The sequence below is a fragment of the Capra hircus genome, chromosome 9 (genome assembly GCF_001704415.2).
Source record: "Capra hircus breed San Clemente chromosome 9, ASM170441v1, whole genome shotgun sequence".
Taxonomy (NCBI): domain Eukaryota; kingdom Metazoa; phylum Chordata; class Mammalia; order Artiodactyla; family Bovidae; genus Capra; species Capra hircus.
In genome coordinates this window covers 28,586,935-28,605,709 of record NC_030816.1, presented here as the reverse complement: position 1 = coordinate 28,605,709, position 18,775 = coordinate 28,586,935, and the positions used below count along the sequence as shown (strand labels likewise).

Below are 18,775 nucleotides of genomic sequence, written 5' to 3'. Positions count from 1 at the left end.
CTGCCTGGGTCCAGCCCCAGTGGATCCAGGGTAATTCGAAGGGGAGACGGCGTGGTGTCTTAGAAAGAATTATTTAATTAAAAATATAAGAGAGATTAGGAAGAAATAGTATAGTAGGAAATTTAGTGGAGAAAAGAGGCTGAATAACTTGGTTTACGTGGAAAACCAATAAAGTTCCAAGACAAGGAACTTGCACCATCTACGTTAGGCCACCGGCATCCTCTTGAATAGTGGAGGGTGCCCTGCCTTGGGCTCCCTCTAGCATGGATCTTAAAAGCCAGGGCAAGTAAGTAGACATGGCGAGCCTCCACGCCCCAGATGGGAATTCAGCCAGAAAATAGGGTAAGAAAAGACACGGGGGAAACCAGTCTAGTGACTGGCCCATCCTCTATTGTCCGGAAAGGCGTTATATACTTTTGATTTTACATAGAGATCAATGGATAATACAAAATTATGCAGCGTCAGCTGCCCTGACTCTTATCGAGACCAGGCTTTTTCTCTGCATACTTAGTTGTATACACAAGTCTTAGGTGATTTACATTATCTTCTGGCCAGAAGGCCAATTAACATTTTACGGCCCTTTTCTGATAAAGGTTTGTCAACCAGAAGACTTATTTGTCTTTAAAGTGTTGTTCTTCCCAAAGTCTGGTGCCACTCTCAGAAAGCACTAAATAAAGTTACATTCTTACATAGCAAGGACACAGCAATTTATAACAATGAAAGAAGTACAATGATTTATAACAAAGAGAAAGTTAATTAACTCAAAACTCTAGTGTTGCTAACATCAAAAACTACTATATTCCTATTTCTGCATCCCGTTTACATTGATTAATATCCTCCCAGGTGCCTAAAAGATAAAGAATATGGAGGCCTGGCAGCAGTCATTGACTCAACAGTGAAACCCATCACTGATATAATTTTTAGCTCTTTAGAAAAGGCTCTGTATCTTTAAGATGCTTTAAGCTTTGTGCCTCTTGTGGTTGGGGGGCTGTAAACAATTCACAAGTTGTAAAAAGTCCAGGTAGACCAGTCAGGTAGGTTAGAAAGCTATCAAACGGGTTTAAACCGAGGCCTTTTTATATGCAGGAGACTGTTTACTGAAGCCCTGAGTTAACTTTTTCCAGAGAATGTCAGGAGAGTGGAAAGCACAGAACAATAAAGCAGGCAGACTCTGGTTTGTGGGGGTAGATGTTCAGGAAAATCCAGGGGGAACCCCTGAAGCCTGACTCACCTTGCCCATCAGGCCTCTTCCACATGACCTTGTCATGGGTGGGATCTCCCATGCTGGCTCCCGACATCCTTCCAATGAATATTCAGTGTTGATTCCTTTAGGATTGACTGCAGTCCTTGCAGTGCAGAGAACTCTCAAGAGTAGCATCTTTTCTTAGTATATTAATGGTAGTTTTGGTTTTTGAATTGTTCTTTTAAAACTTCTGTTGCTTTTGTGGTGCTATATGTGTCTTTTTCTGTTGCTATATGTGTCTTCAACAACTGAAATTTATTTTCCCACAGTTTTGGAGATTAGAAGTCCAAGATCAAGGTGGCAACGCTGGTGCTTTCTTGCAGCATTTCTCCTTGGCTTGCACATGGCCGTCGTCTCCCTGTTTCTTTACATGGTCTGCCCTCTGTGTCTCTGTTGCAGTTTTATGTTTGTCTTGGTCTCTCTTTTTTCTTATCTGAGGTTCTCTTCTGATAGCTCATGCTGCTTATTTGGCTGTTGTTATTTGAGAGTAGAAGCATGTGGGACGGGTTAGTCAATCCCTAGCTGATACCTACCCAAAGCTACATTTAGCGGGGTTTGACTGGGATGTGTTATTTATAAAACCCTCAACAGCATATCTGTTTAGGACTTTCCTTGTGAGCTAGTCAGTTCTCTGTAAAGTTTTTCTTGGAGGATAAAGCCTGAGTGCTAACTATTGGGCTGTACTTGCCCAGCTTTAATACCAAAGAAAGAGCCCAGAGTCAACAACAAAGACATCAGATATAGGGGCCAGTTTCCCTGGCTCATTGCATGCATGCTAAATGGCTTCAGTCGTCTCCGACTGTTTGTGACCCCATGGACTGTAGCCCGCCAGGCTTCTCTGTCCATGGGATTCTCCAGGCAAAAATACTGAAGTGGGTTGCCATGCCCTCCTCCAGGGAATCCTCCCAATCAAGGGATGAAACCTGCATCTCTTATATCTCCTGCACTGGCAGGCAGGTTCTTTACCACCAGTGCCATCTGGAAAGCCCAGGCTCGTCAGTTACCAGGGAAACCAGCAGAGGGGCTGCCCCTCACGGCCAGTTTGATTAACTATCAGGTGGAGATATTCTGATCTAAAGATTAGAAAGGTCACCAGCTTGGAGGGAGCAAGTAGGTAGGAAGGTCTGTCCTGTGAGTAGAGTGCAGGTAAAATAGATGCTATTCTGGCAGGGGATGTAGAGAACAGTCATCTTGAGTGGCCTGACCATAGACCAACTCCCAGGAGCCAAGAGGAAGAAGGTACAAATGCTTAGCATTCACTGCATAAACATCCAGTTAATATCTATGTTTACATTAAGTACCCTGACCCTCAACAGTGCCTGGTTAGCCAGAGACACTGTTTTACCCTCTCTGAGAACAGACTTCCCATCTATTCCTGGGTTCAGTAGCCTGACTGCCTGCAGCTGGGAAGGAAGGAGTTACCCAGACTTTCAACCAATTCTCCTGATTTCAGACACATTTTTTTCAGGCAGATATTTCAGTACCTGGTGATACCAGTTCCTTAGACTTTCATAGAAAGTGTGTCAGTCAAGCAGCTTCTCAATTTTTATTACTGTTTATGTGTGTGCATGCTTGTGAATATGTTTGTGTGTATGTATGTTTTTGGTGAACTATTTTAAAGGAAGTTGCAGTCCTTATAAGACTTCACAGAAATTTAAGTGTGCATCTCATATGCATAGGGACAGCTTCCCACACAACTGCAATGGTATCATCAAAGCTCTGAAAGTCAGCATTACTCAGTAGTGTTATTTAATGTACAGTTCATATCCAAATGACCCCAGTTGTTTCAAAATGCATCTTTTATTCCCAAATACTCATCAGAATGCCTCTGTGAGGAAGACTGTACTTGTTCTTATATTTCAGATGACCAAAAATCAGATACCAGATTAGCAAACACGAACCAAAGTGCAATAAGTACTTTGTCAACCATTGTTGACACATGTCTTGTTGCACCTACAACCTGGGAAACCTCTTGTTTTGGAACCAGCTACAGCAAGAGGGCCCCTTGAGTGGTCAGTCTGCCGTGTTGCTAAGTGGCTCTCCATTCTACAGTTCTGCCGTTTGACTCCTACAGTTTGTTTTTAATATTGCTGTAATTTTGGGGGACTGGCTCAATTTGGGTGTACTCTTTCCTACAAATCTCAGTTTCTAGAGTTCACTTGGTCCCTGTTAAGCAGAGAAAATGTTGGCATTGCCCCTGTTTAAGGTCACTGCAATTAAATTCCTTTACTGTAGGATGGTTGGGTGCTATGTGCAAAATCAAAGCAGGCGAAGAGTAGTCTGTTAGTTTGATTTTTTTTTTTTTTTTTGGTTATACTGAATTATGTAAGGGTCTTGGGCATATTTCCTTTCAAACCATAAACTTTGGAGCTCCTAGTCAAAAAAATCTGAAAGTGACCTCATAATTACCTCCCCTTCCACTTTCTTTCCTCCTTTCCACATCAACTTTTAAAGAATTCTTTGGTGCTCCAGCCACTAAATTAACAAGCAGGAAGGAGATCTGGAGCAGTGGGAGCCCAGGGAAAGGGAAGGCAGTAGTGACCCCTGGAGGGTGGGGGTGGGGTGGTGCTTACTTAAGTCCCTTAAGGATGCAGACCTCAGCAATTGAATTTCAGCCCTTTTTTGATCTGGGACATGTTCTCCGGCTGTTTTGCCTTTTAATAATTCCTCAACCAGCAGTCAGGCAGGGAAGAGGGACCTGGGAGGAGCAGGTCCCATTCCAGTTCCTGCATTTAACAAATCCTCTCAGCTCTTCACACTTATACATTGATCCTTCTCTCTGTTTCTCCCCTCCTGTCTGTCCTGTGCTCACGGCCCGCCCCCAGGTAACCCCCACCACAGCCTTCAGCAGGAGTGGACTGTCTACACTCAGGGCACACTGGGCTGGGCTCACTCACCAGGGTTCCCATCAGCACCTGTAATCCTATAAGTCAAGGGAAAGAAAGTGAAGTCACTCAGTCGTGTCCGATTCTTTGTGACCCCGTGGACTGTAACCTACCAAGCTCCTCCGTCCATGAGATTTTCCAGGCAAGAGAACTGGAGTGGGTTGCCATTTCCTTCTCCAGGGGGTCTGCCCGACCCAGGGATCAAAGAACCCAGGTCTCCCAAATTGTAGGCAGACACTTTTACCGTCTTAGCCACCAGGAAGTCAAGTCAAGGGAAAGCACTGCAGTTTGCAGTATGCCATGAGCATTTCTGTACACCCACTATGTAGGTGAGCCGCAAACAACTTTCTCTGAGCATCTCCCCCCTTTCTCACAGCAGTTCTGAGACATGGGGCTGTTGGGTGGTGGTAGTTATTTCATCACGATTGTCACAACAGAATTCTCCTTATGTTTATCAAACGTAGAAAACCTAGTTATTTAAGCTTCAAGTTGGGCTCCCCTGGAGACTCAGTGGTAAAGAACCCGCCTGCCAATACAGGAGAAGAGGGTTAGATCCCTGGATCAGGAAGATCCCCTGGAGAAGGAAATGCCAAGCCACACCAGTATTCTTGCCTGGAAAATCCCATGGACAGAGGAATCTGGTGGGCTACAGTCATGGGGTTGCAAAGAGTCAGACATGACTTAGCAACTGAGCATACACATTTTTATTGAACTTTTTATTGACTTGTAGAAAAGATACACATCATAAGAGTGCAGCTTCATAAATTTATGCAAACTCAACATACTAGGTAACCAGCACTGAAAAGGAAATAACATGTAGTTTCCAGCATCTCAGAAACCACCTTCCCAGGGTAACCACTGTCCTGACTTCCCACAGCATAGATTAGTTTCAGCTGGTTTTTGTATCTTGTGCTGTGCTTAGTCACTCAGTCATATCTGACTCTTTGCGACCCCATGGACTGCAGCCCACCAGGCCCCTCTGACCATGGCAATTCTCCAGGCAAGAATACTGGAGTGGGTAGCATGCCCTCCTCCAGGGGATCTTCCAAACCCAGGGATGGAACCCAGGTCTCCCACATTGCAGGCAGATTCGTTACCGTCTGAGCCACCAGGGGAGCATTCATATCTTTTATAGTATTTAACAAGTAGAACAAAACTGAATACATATTTTAAAGAGAAAGTGACTTAGGAGCCCATATGTCCCTATGGGCTGGGGAGATCCAGGGTAAGAAAGTGCAGAATGAGAATGTCATACAGTGTTTTTTCTTTCACTATTTCTGAAACAAATGGTGACATTGCTGCAGTGAGTCGCATGCTGAGAGTGACAGAGGAGCCCAGAGGACCTGTGGAGAAAATCATAGTAATAGAAGTGCACCTACAATTGCCACGTCCAAAGGCTATGTCCTTGGGGGAATTTTTAATATGTACTCGCTTTGGGACTTCCAAGAGGGGTTGGGGGTGGGTGGGGTATGTGCGTGCGGGTGCCGTGGCTGTGCAAATGAAATCATGATGACTTCCTGAGGTTGGAGATCTTGGAGCCCCTTTTCTAGTCTTCATGTAGACTGAGACTTCACCTTCCCAGCTGGTAATCTGAAGGAGCTAGGTCAGAACGTAGTTAAAGCTCCCTTGCCCCCATGCTTGGGTAAGAGTCAAGGCCAGCCAGATGCCTTAAGTGTCCTAGACAGTTTTGTCCTCTTTGATTGTGTTGTTGTATGACAGTAGTCTTTCGGTCTTCAGGGACTCTAGCAATTTTCTCATCCAGGACAGAGCTTAAAATCTGACTTTCCCAGTATTTTGGTTGTACCCCCATCACTGGCTAGTATCTTGGCACAGAACTTGAGGGAAATGGAGTTTTTAAGTGAAGATTTCAACCCACTTGCAGCATTCTCTGTACTCTAAAGTGAATTTTACAAGAAAAAATTTTACTGTTGTGCTTCAAAACAGCCATTTTGCTCCACAAGGTGAAAGGACATTTTGTAGAACCTGGTGTGATAGAAACTGGTGGCTTGTTTCATTTTCCCTTGGAGAATTAAAAATGCTTCACACATATCAGTTTATATTTTAACTAGTCCAGAGAGATATATGTTTAAATGGGATGAATAATTTAGTAAAGGTCAGTAGTGAAATGGAACTAAGTTTTATTATACAAACAATGGCTAATTTTTCACTAGGAAAATGATACCTTTTATCAAGGAGCAGTTAAAGGGATTTATCTTGCCATCCAGATATAATTAGATTATTCTTTTTGGGTAGAAATTCACGTTGCAAAACCATATTTTCTGTTTTATAAGATCTTTTATTTAGTACCCCCAAACATTTCCAATAGTTAAAGAATCTGTAAAATCAGCCATTTACTTTATCTGCACTACTATTTTACAGACTTCTCAGTCTTTGTTTCAGATTCAAGGCACCTGCAGAGCACAGACATTTTGAGATAAGAAAACCTTGAATCGACATTCAGTATTGAGATTATCCTTATGTATTTCATCTTTCATGATTACATGTAAAGCACTTATTTTCCTATATCATACTCCTAGATTTGTTGTTACTATTAGTTTCATGATTTAAGTCACATTCTTATGAATTATTTGCAGCAAATTAAGGAGACTAAAAAGTGAAGGGACTGTTAAATATAACATAATTTTTACAGACAGGTGAGTGTTGTCTCCTTCAAAATAGACCCCTCTGGATTCAGGATCTGTTTTCTAGCAAGGTTGCATCAAGGTCTATGGCCTTAGCTTTTGAGACTTAAAAGTAACTTAGAACTAAATATGGTACACACATAAAGGGTGAGCAGCTTACATAGGGAGGGAGCCAGCATTTCCCAAGCCTCCATAACAGGACTTGTCTATACTTGAGCATCCCTGCAAAAAGGGGGCTACTGACTCCACTTGATAGATGGGCAAGCTCATAGAAGTATATGGCCTGCCCAAGTTCACATAACTAGTAAGTGGGTTTGATCCCAGTCAGTGACTCACCCTGCCTATTATGCTGATTATTTGTTTTTTCTACCTATATTTAGAAGAATGCATCTCTATAGTCATAAAACTGATTTTTTAAGGGGGGGGGGTCTGGTTTATGAACCGATTACGGTTGCAAATGAACAGAAGGATGTAAAAAATTTTTTGAAAAATGTCTTCATTATTGAAATAAGGAACTTCTTAAGAGAACTCTGATAAAGATGTCTATCCTATTAATGTATATGAGAAAACCAGTGTTTGAAATGATGTATCATAAATGAGCTCACCCGTTTTTCAAATTATCTGACTTGAACTTCACACTGGATTTTTAAAAAGAATTTGTTGATTAATCTGTTGGATTGAGAGTCACTTTATTTATTATGTAAGTGATTTCAGGAGCTTTAACTTGATTAGTTTTGACTAGAGAGCTGGAAGCATTTGCTGCCGTAAGATTGCTCTTTCATAGACAGATAATCCAGATAGAGTGGGAGGAAGGAGGGACCACCAGGCAACACTAAAAGTGGGAGTCCAGGCCTCTGTGAGGTTGTGGCCCCAGGTTGGGTCAGAGGTCACTGCCATCTGGAGGTTAGAGCCGAAGGTACTCTGGGTGGCCTAGTGATTGGTGCAGGTCTTTAGGGAACTGGAATTTTGCCCCTAATGTCCCTTTTCTAATGGTTGTTGCTGTTCAGTCACTCAGTCCTGTCCAACTCTTTGCAACCCCATAGACTGCAGCATGCCAGGCTTCCCTGTCCTTCACCATCTCTTTGAGTTTGCTCAAATTCATGTCCATTGAGTCGGTGATGCCATCCAACCATCTCATCCTCTCTCGCCCCCTTCTCCTCCTGCCCTCAGGCTTTCCCAGCATCAGAGTCTTTTCCAGTGAGTTGGGTCTTTGCATCAGGTGACCAAGGTATTGGAGCCTCAGCATCAGTCCTTCCAGTGAATATTCAGGGTTGATTTCCTTTAGGATTGACTGGTTTGGTCTCCTTGCTGTCCGAGGGACTTCTCTTCTCCAGAACCACAATTCAAAAGCATCAATTCTTTGGTTTTCAATCTTCTTTATGGTCCAACTTTCACATCCGTACATGACTACTGGAAAAACCATAGCTTTTACTATATAGATGTTTAGAATCTTTAAGATGTAGAAAGTAACACATATCGTAAGTCCAAGACTACTGCTTGCTCTTTTGTGATTTATTAGCCTAAATTATTTAAAAAACTTTTATATTATTAAAAACTACTTTTGTGTAGTCCAAAATATATAAAGGTCATATTTATATTCCACATAGTTCTTGGTTGCCCAGTACATGTTTTCTGAACTGAATCAGATCGAACACAAAGATTTACAAAGTAGGTTAAATGTACTATACCGTATTTTATAGTCTCTTAATCAGATTTGTTTGCTGGCATGGGTAAACCTTTTTTTTAATATACCAAGCATGACAGTAGAGTATTTAATACAGTATAACTGACAAAAGCAATGAAAAAGTGTCATATACCTGATGCACTGAGATCTAGCATCAGGGGCTGGGAAGAAGCCCTGCCGGAAACCGTGCACTCCTTTGGAAGTGTCAGGGTCAGCTCTGGGTGGTGAGTCTCATTCAAGACAGAAACTCATGCCAGTCATTTAAAAAAATCTCTTTCCAGAAACCGAAAGCTCCAGCATCTCCTGACACAGTGGAAGATTTCTGCCTTTCCTTTCCTAAACCCCCAGTGGACCCCGCGAAGATTAGAAGAATAAGCAGTGCCCGGGCGCGTTTATTCAGGGCGGCCTCCCAGGGAGCTCTTCTGCCAGCCAGGACGCTTCTTCCCACTCAGTGTAAGGTCTTTAAAACCTTTAAAATGTAATATACTTTAAAACCTGGGGGCAAGCGTGTTTCTTGAATTTACACACAGGAACTATGTTTATATGATTTTTTACGTTAACTAAGACTTAGTATCATGCAAAAGCTGGTTAAGAAACATTATTCGTATATTTTTCTGGGTGTTTATGAAGAATACCAAAATATTAGGGTTTTTTTTTAATGTTACTTGGTAGAAAAAGAATCTTAGGATAAGTGTTTTTTTAGTGAATGAGTTCACCTACATTGGAAGTAATTTCTAAATTAGAATTCCAAAAGTTGTTCATTTCATTAGGCATAGTCAAGATTTATATAATGTACACTCATGAAAATACCTTTCTGATCCCCTGTGAAAATTAGAAGCACAACTTGAATGGGACTTTTCCTACAGCCCCAGAAATGTTGGCAGGTGTCTTAAACCTGTAAACAGAGAAGCTGAAAACCTCAGATTCTAAGGAATGTCCCGGTAATTGGAATCACCCCTTGTCCAGAGCACACTAAGAGTTTTTCAGACTGTAGCAAATGCTCCATTAGTGGGATGACAATCAATTTAGTGGATCACACGAGCATTTAGAACAATGTAAAGTAGGATAAAATAGAATGGGAAATATCAGAGCACATTGCAGACAGTGAACGTTAGTATGTCTTTAAGGATTTCACTTCATCCTCATATGTGTGTTCAGTATCATATTATAAATTTACTATACATCATGCTTACACCATACTATACATTTCTCACTACTAAAATTATGCCATATTATACATTCCCTGAAAGTTGAAAATCCACTTTAGCTGGGGCTGACAGAACCAGCCGTCCTTCCATCGACAAGGATTGATGAACAGCGGGCAGGTTTACACTCACAGAGAGGAGACACTCTGCAGATGATCCCAGAAGTTACAGTAGAAGCCACTCCCTAAGCATCCTACTTGTTTGACATATAAGCCTTTTCTCAAACTAGTCGCCAGCGTAAATGTAGAAGATCTCACTGAGTTCTCTAGATGCATGACTGTTTATGCAAGTAGCCCTCACCCCCATCAGCCTGGTGTGTGATCTGCAGTTCCCGGGTCTCCCCAGCGCACTGCGCTCACTTTGGTCCCTATGGTCCCTGACGCAGCTGAAGAGATAGAATCAGGGAGAAAGGGAAAGGCAGGAGCACAGGGCGTGCGGGCCACTGCTCGATGCTGTAAGAAGTATGTAATTAGGCATTCTGCGTTACCTCGTTGTCCCCATTTGTTTGTTTTCTAATAGGCAACTGGCTATTTATTGAGCACCTACTAGCTGCCAGGTAACAGTTTAGGCCAACAGAGTCTTGCCCTCAAAGGGGAGATAGACAGTAAACAGGAAAACCCAGAGATAAGATAATTAGGCTCTGATGAGTGCTAAGAAGAAGATAAGCTGGATCGTGGGACGGGGAGTGACTGGCAGAAGGAACTGTGTCAGCTCTGGAAGGTGTCCCTGAAGAGGTGGTGTCTGAGTTGAAATGTGAATAACAATAAGAAGACAGCCAGGTAGAAATCTGTGAGCACATTGCCCAGGCTGAAGGGGCAGTGAGGCTGGAGGGGGGCACAAGTTTGGCTGGTGGACCCCGAGGCCTGTGTGGCCAGAAGGGGGAGGGAACTGAGGTCCCTGAGCCATTCGGGGCCAGGCCAGTGGGAGGACGTGGCCAGGGCTTTATCCTTGCTGCAGTGAGAGGCCAAGACAGGATTTAAGCAAGGGAGAGACATCATCGGGCTTCTGTTTCTCAATAGTCGCTGCACTTTTAGAGTCACCGAGGAACTTTTCAGATGTTACTCCACCAAGGCCCCCATCAGACCAATTACATCAGAAAGGGTTGGTACTTATGGGAGCCAAGTCAAGAGGGGATGGGCTCCGGCAGCCACATGGTGCGGAGTGAGGTCAGACTCAGATAGGAACGGGTCCACTTCCCATAAACAGGAGGGCAGAGCTGTTATTTATACGATGTTTTTGCTTCTGAGCCCAAACGCCACACACATTTAACTCTTGGTGGCTCCCACTTGAAAACTGGGCTGCTTGCTGAGCTGTTCCCATGTAGTGTGAAGGTACCAGGAGAGGTGGATATTTCCCTACTGGCTGAAGCGTGTCTCTGTCTGGGTTCTTCCATCCACCCTGTGGGCAGTTGCCCCCTTCACCATTCCCACCAACCCTGAGGTCTGCGTCAGCGCTTGGGAAACAATGGCAGTAAAAAGTCATTGTCTTTTTGAAAGGACATCACCCAATTTTAAAAAGTGTTCTAACGCTCCAGGCTTGGACTCCCTGTCTGTTGTACAGGAGCTCCCGGGGCTTGTCTCAGAATCCCTATTGTTTAAGGAAAGGTATCTTTTGTTGGGAAACAGGCTGTAAAGGCTGCTGTGCAGACAGGGCCAGAGGGTGTGTCCCTTCCCCTGGTATGAAGTCCTTAGTAGCTGACAACTCCCCCAGCAGAGTTGGAGGTGTGGTGGCGGGTTTGGAATTCCTGATTGAGGAAAAAGAGAGGAGATGTGTATAGTCATGTTCATGGGGCCAGCAGTGTAATCTCTTCTGTTCAGATAGAGGTTTTGGCTGAAGGTGACCGTGTCACTCCGGTTATTCCAGCTAGATGGAGACCTCCGAGCAGGTTCCACCTTCTCACAGCCCTTGTATCTTAGCCATCCCAGACAGGCGTCCTGCATGGGCTTCCTGAATGTCCCCGGAGCCTGTATTCTCCATCCCACTGACACCATGCCACGTTTATCACCTCTCACCCTATCCCTGGTGCTCTAGCCCTCCTGTCTTGCTCCACCTTCAGCTTGCTAGGGGGTTGCAGGTGGGTCAGCATTGGAGCCCTTGGTCCTTGGAGGTGTCAGAGCCTGATCACACTGAGTGCCCACCCAGACATGGCTGTGAGCAGCAGCCTTGTCCTTCTATCCTGGTGGACTGGGGAAAAATGATGACTTTCTCTCAGTGTGCCATAAGGAACAAGAGGTCAGGAAGCAAATAAAAATCGGATTGCTTCGTCTTCTTGCTGAAAACCCTTCAGAGAGCCCTTGCTGTGTCTAAAGGAGTGGTTGCCAAACTGAGTTTTGGCAAAAATGCAACTTTTCCTTGGAGTAAAGGTCCCGTGCTCCACTGCAGTGCATGTGAGCAATTACAGGATGGGGAAGGCCATCTGGTGAAGTCGTCTGTTTAGTTTTACTTTAGCCCAGCATTTCCCAGACCTGCCTGGCTATGGACTGTGTCTTTGGGAACCAGTGGCCTAGCACAGAAGTTGGCAAACTTTTCTGTGAAGGGCCAATAAGTGAATATTTCAAACCTTGCAGGCCTCAGAATCTTCTGGTCAACCTTCTTAACTCTGCCAATGCAGTGGGAAAGCAACTGTAGACTGACCAGTGAAATTTGAAGTTTCATATAATTTTCACGTGTTACAAAATACTGTTCTTTTGATTTTTTTTTTTTTTTTTGATCAATCATCCAAACATAAAAGCCATTCTTAGCTTGCATGCTACATAGTTGCAGGTGGTAGGCCAGGTTTGGTGGGGCTGCAGTTGACTGACGCGTGGTTCATTGGTGAAGTCTTCACCCTCCAGTGGGCACAGCTCCGCCCCAGCCTCACATTCCAGGCCCTTCTCAGTCCTCTCTTTTGCCTGCCCACCCACTCCCCGGCCCTGGTCCGTGCACCAGCAGTATGGAACCGTTGCGGTTCCCTTGACCCATCTTGCTGTTTTGAGCTTCATGCAGGCTCTGCTATATAATTTGTTGGACCCAGAGAAAAATGCGAAAATGTGGAGCTCTTTGTTCAAAAATTCTTTAGAATTTCATAATGGCAACAGCAAAGCATTAAGCCAAGTGTGAGGCCCTTGTAAGCCTGGGGCCCAGCTTGACGGTCCAGCTTGAACCCACTTGGAGCCAGCTCTCATCCTAGACCTTTGCTCCTTTGTCTCAGAACTTTTTTTTTGTTTGGTGGGGGTGGAGGGGCGGGGCTTCTGCTAACCCTTTGGAATGCTTTTCAGGCTCCACCTTCTCTGTAATCTTTCCCTGAACGACTCCAACCCCTCAGGACTCTCCGTGCACTCCTCCTTACCTGGCGCAGACCACACTCTCTGCATCTCTCTCTGGACAGATCTGCCTCTCTGTTTTCCCCTACTAGACTGAGTGGAAAAGGGGGTTTCTCTGTTTGAAGCCCAGGAGCCTGAAACAGGGTGTAGTCTGCAGTAAGTGCCAAAGAAATATCCTGGAACAGGACAGTTCCTATTTTCATGGTAAGGCTACTGATTGTTGGATCCTTCTGAAATGTACCTATGATCTACTACTAAATGAGTACAGCATGCTGCATGTATTTGCCAGAGGGACCCGAGCTTCCTCACTCAGGCTTGGTCAAATGGTAGAATTAAGAGTGAGCCCCGGCTACTCTTTGCTGTCGTGCCAACTGACCTCCGCCTCCTCGACTGTGAAAACAGAGGCTACCGCTCCTCCGTCTTCAAGTAGGGTTGCGTTTCCCCCTCTAGAACAGAAGCTGCATAGCGGCTGGGACTTCTCACTTCACCCCTAGACCACCAGCCACTGAGCATCTGGCACATGGCAGCGTGTGCTTCATAAATATTTATGGAGCGAACAAGTGAAAGAAACGAATACTAAAATATAGGGACAGGCTAAAAATGCTTTGTAATCTGAAACGAAGTATGTGCTTTGTAATTCAGTCCTCAAGATGTTTAAGGATGTGTGGTGCTATGGAGAGAACCCTGGACTAGCAATCTGGATTCTTGGGTTCCATGAATAATAATGCCCGCATCCCACAGCCTGTACCTGACCCCAAGTCTGATAGAATGCCAAGCCTGCCCTCTCCCTGCCATACATCCTAGCTCTCCTCAAACCTGCTCTGTGACCTTGGACTGATCACCTTTTTGGGTTCTCAGTTTTCTCATCTGAAAAATGAAGGCTAGACTAGCCAATCTTTAAAGTTCCTCTCTGCTGTAAAATTCAGTGTTTTGAAAGCACAGAGCTTAGTCAGAGGAGCAGACGAGGTGGTTTTGTTATTGTTGCTTTTTATTGGTTTGATGGTTCAAGCACAGAAAAGGAAACCTTGAGTCATTTTGGAAAAGCTTGCAAAACTACTTCTGTATGAGAAATAGCTCATCCTCCTTGCCCCTTTGAAAAACATATGTTATCCGGAACTAGAGTTGAGTAGCAGCATCAGGGGTCAGTTATTCCTAATGTCAATTTGCTGAGGAAGAAACAGTGTTATATTTTAAATCTAAGGATCATGCCTGTAAACACAGTAGATGTTTCAGTTCAGAGACTGGATGTCTTTTTTTTTTGCAACTTTTATTTCTCTTGAGAAAGCCTTCCAAGTGTTCAGGTGCCCTCCTCTATCCCTGCTGGGAAATGGTCTGCTGGGCCCCTAGGAGCCAGCTCCTGCTCCTCTGACCAGCTTTCTCCTCCCCACCCTGGCACACACGCCACTTATGCTGTCCCCTGAGGGCCCCAGACACACTCCCGCCTTTGGGTGTCTGCACCTCCAGGTCCCTCCGCTGGACACACAGCCCCTCGTCATCTGACAACTCAATGCCTCCCCTCCAGTTAGGGTTTGCCTACCATGCCCACCTGTTAAAATTTGCTCCCTGCTCCCATTCCCAATCCCAATCCCCTCTACTCCTTCTCCACGTTTCTGCTTTTGCTTTTTCCCTTAGCACCTACCCTCTTATATACTTCACTTATTATGGTCTGTTACTTATTGTCTGTTGTGTAAACAGGTATACTGTAAGGATGTAAGAAGCTCTGTGAGGGCAGGGATCTTTGCTCTGTCACTAATGCACCCCAAGTGCTTAGGACAGTGCCTGACATCAAGAAAACACTTGATATTTCTGAATGAAAATGTTCCAGCATGATCAAATCCAGGAAGAAGCATTGCTATGGGACACAGAGGTATTTATGTGGACTAGGTAGTTCATAAACCTAAATTTGAGTATTTGCCTCCAGTGAAAGACAGGGAAAGCCTGGCATACTGCAATCCATGGGGCCACAAAGAGTCGGACATGGAACAACTGAACCACAACAGAACTCTAAGCTAATAGAGCTAAGATCTATTAATTTTTACCTGCTGAATTGATGATGTCATGCCTGAATTAGTGATGAGGTCTTGTATGCATTCAGGGAGATTTTTTTTTATGAATAGATTTTCTTTTTTAGAGCAGTTTTAGGTTTCATTTTATAGCCAAAGTGAATAGGAAGTACAGAGAATTCCCACACCCTCCATCTCATTTCCCCTATTATTTAACATCTTGCCTTAGTGGAATGCTTTTGTTACACTAGATGAGCCAATATTGATATACCGTTATTAAGTAAAGCTTTTCAGCGAGGTTTTGTCCGTACAATTCCAGACTCAATTATAAGTAATATATAATTTTTAAATTGTATAAATTCTTGGATTAAAAAAAATATTGAAAGACAGTGAATCCTAAAATAAATGCTTTGACAAAACATTTCCTTGGTTATTACAGCAAAGAGAGTGGTATCCGAAGAAACAGTTATGACAAGGGACTCTGTGGTGAAAATAAATGGGATTTACTTAACAGAATCGAAGGCCACTGGCAACTTAAAGAGTCACCCACTTCAGCTAACATATGATGGAGACGTCAGTAAAATCACGGAGCAAGAAATGTTTAAAGGGGCGACGTCCTTGCCATTTCATCTCAGAAGTGGAGGGTCAGTATTCTTTTCACTTAATTTCCAGGTCAGAGCAACTGTGTCATTTACCAGTTTGTTCTCTCTGTTATGTAGATGATTGATTTGCATTTTCCCCTTTTATATAAACAAATTTTAAATTTATGATGCATGAGTAGGAGAGATTTCTTCTCAGGGCTGAATGGGGTTGATTTTACATCTCCCTGTTTACTCCTCAGGAAAACATTTATTCGTACCTGCCAAAATGCCACTTTGATAGGGCTGTCAGACTAAAGTCTCTGCTTTATTTGGGCTGTTCCAGCCAGCCCTTGAGTGATGACTGATCATACTGTTTGTGTTATGTGGGATTCTTGCCTGGCCTGGAATTTCTCACTACCTCCCTTTAGGTTAGTTCACGCTTGTGGACTCCACCAAACTTGATTTATCTTATTTTCCAGTAGAAACTTGGATTAAAATATTTATTTTGCAAACTAAAGTTAAAACAGGAGAGTCCTGTGGATTCCTCTTATCTGTAATACCTCGCTACTAGTCCCTCATAAAATGAACGATTGGGAGTTACTCTGTTTCCTACCACATTCCTGGAGAAGGCTTTTTTTTCCCACCGCAGTCTGTGTTGACCCTTTCACCACCCACTACCTGTGTAAGAACCCCTAAGTTCACACCATGTTCCTAGATATGGTTTTCTAGCAATTTTCCTACCATATTAAGGATTTGTAGAGAAATGTTCACTTCGTGAATTCTTATACCGGTGTTTTCCTAAGGAAGCCTTGAATAACTGGGGAACCAGGGTGGGAAAGAGAGCAGGCTGTGGTTTCCAGTCCCAGCCAGCAGTGGTGTCCCAGCCAGTAGTGGTGCTAAGATAGGCAGGAGGTCTTGAACTGGACAGGGTCACTCAGAGATATTTTTCTATGATTTTCCATTGGGTCATTGTGAACAACTGCCCAGTTAGGATTTGCTTAACAAGATTAAATTCCATGGGCCATTTTAAGACCAAGTGCTTGTTGCCCTTACTTTAGATTCGGGTCTGACTTTGGCTTGCACACATGCCGTGTGCTTAGAACTGCCTCCACCCCTACTGGCTGCTTGGCAGTTAGTTAGTTTAGCTGAACTGACCTTGTCTGCTGACATAGCCCGAAGAGCGTTGCACACACAGACTTTATATTAGGCAACCTAGTAGTCCTTTGCATTCAGAACATTTTTTTAAATTAAAGGAAAAATGAAATGTCTCCTTAAGTGGAAGAGAAGGACTTCAAATTGGGACTTTGGGAGTTGAGCACGAAACATCAAACTGGCCATTGCATGCAACAAGTCTTTTCCAGTTGGTGAATAAGAATAGGCTGCGAACCTCAGAGCTTAAACATAAAAGGCAGCAGGAGAACTTGTGTTTCTTTCAGCACTGAACTGAAACGGAAACATTTATCTTGCTGCACCCATCCTTGCAGTAATTAAAGTTGACTAGGAAAAACCAGACAAGAGCTGTTTTTCTTTTCTTCTTTTGCAAGCCTTCAAATGTTGTGGAATAATCTAGCAAGGGTTCAGTATTTATTCCTCAGTCTGGGACAGCAAAGGCATTTTCGGTTACATGTTTTTATCTCACACACAGCAGAGGAGAAATCAGTTAGGGACTGGTGGCACTTCTTCCTGATGGTCCAGAATTAGGAGGTGCTGGGCAGCAGCACTGGTTGCTTTCTTTTTGCTTTGTTAGGATGTCTTTTGCATTGTTCAGTGAATTGTGTCTGCCCTGGATTTGTCATATACCCTGGCAGGTTTAATTTCCAGTAACATTTTGGCTTTATGAATCTTTACCCCCTTTAATCATTGGATGGGACTTTTGTTGAGGTGGTGCCAAAAAAAATTGTTTTTTATACAGTAGAATTAAAACAAACCAGAAAATGGAAACTCTTAGCAGTTCTTTCATTAATTGCATTCGTGAATCAATCTGGAACACTTGATGGTTGTTTCTGGTAAACATTTAAGCAAATAATTCCAAGAAATGATCTTTGCTGTGCAGTGGAGTATTCCCAGTCTTGATGCTAAAGCCCTACCCTCAATTAACATGTTTTCATGTTTAGACCAGAAAGTGGGAAATGAAGACTCTTGTCAGTGAGCTGAGCTGGCTGGAAAAGGGAGAAAAGGGATTGCATAACTGGAGCTGACAGGGGTAGAGGGCTGAGAAGGAGAGGGTGGAGGAAGGGAGGTCAGGCTCCGCACAGGGTCTTTGCTGCTGATCTGGCGTGGGAGCCGCCACCTTCATGCCGGTGCTTCGTGGCCTAGCGAGAGAAAGGAGTAGCTTAATTCAGTGAAACCGTGTTGATTTTAGGGAAACCCTTAGTTTAGAACAAACTCAGACCTGGGATGGACTGGAGTTTAACTTTATGTTGGTCGTGATGGAAAAAGAACTTGCTAGACAAGGCGTCTTTGCAAACAAGGTTGGGGGTGGGGAAGTGGGCACTGTTTAACTTTCCAGGCGAGAAAAGCACTCTCCAGCCCTCACTGAACTGTCATCTTCAAACCATGTGCCAATCAGCGACAGCCTGTGTGTCCATGCGAGGATTCCAAGTTTGGCAGGCCTGCAATCAGCAACACTCCATCTTTTCTTGCTTTATATTACTATATGTTTTGAAAATAGCTTTCTTCAAAATATGTAAGTGTGTGTGTGTGTATCTCCATCTATCCAGTGGTTCTATCTGATGAACCCTTTTATACATCAGCTTTTAAAAACCTTCTAAGAATTTCTGTGTAAATATTGTTCAACTTCTTGTGGTTTGGAAATGTGATTTTTAGGAGGAAAGTCCAAGAGCAGTTACTTGTGGAGGGTTAAGAACTCTTTGGGGGTCAGAATCTGTGGGTTCAGAATCAGTTCTCTCTCAGCCACTTGATTCAGCTGTATGATCTTTTTTAAAAAATATATTTTTTAAAATTTATTTACTTGGCTGTGCCAAGTTGTCATTGCAGCACGCCAGTTCTTTAGCTGCGGCATGGGAACTCTTAGTTGAAGCACATGGGATCTAGTTCCCTGACCAGGGGTTGAACCCGGCCCCCCTGCATTGGGAGGTCAGAGTCTTAGCCACTGCACCATCAGGGAAGTCCTCAGCTCTGTGTTCTTGGACAAGCCTCTGAACACTTCCAAGGGCTCAGTTTTCTAATCTATAAGGTGTGCTCCTTTCACCCCTGTCTCCTCCCAGCAC

At 43.8% G+C, this 18,775-nt stretch overlaps 1 protein-coding gene across 3 annotated transcripts in view; it reads left to right on the top strand.

Moving 5' to 3' along the window:
- ARMC2 (armadillo repeat containing 2) overlaps positions 1-18,775 on the top strand; it is a 160,081-nt gene that overhangs the window by 41,342 nt on the left and 99,964 nt on the right. For 2 of the 3 annotated variants that reach the window (XM_013966445.2, XM_018053095.1), the window contains 2 exons: positions 8,736-8,907; positions 15,404-15,608. In XM_013966445.2, the coding sequence (XP_013821899.2) occupies positions 8,736-8,907; positions 15,404-15,608 (377 nt within the window). Of the gene's footprint in view, positions 1-8,735; positions 8,913-15,403; positions 15,609-18,775 lie in introns of those variants that run through there. The other variant, XM_018053096.1, reaches the window with a different exon arrangement.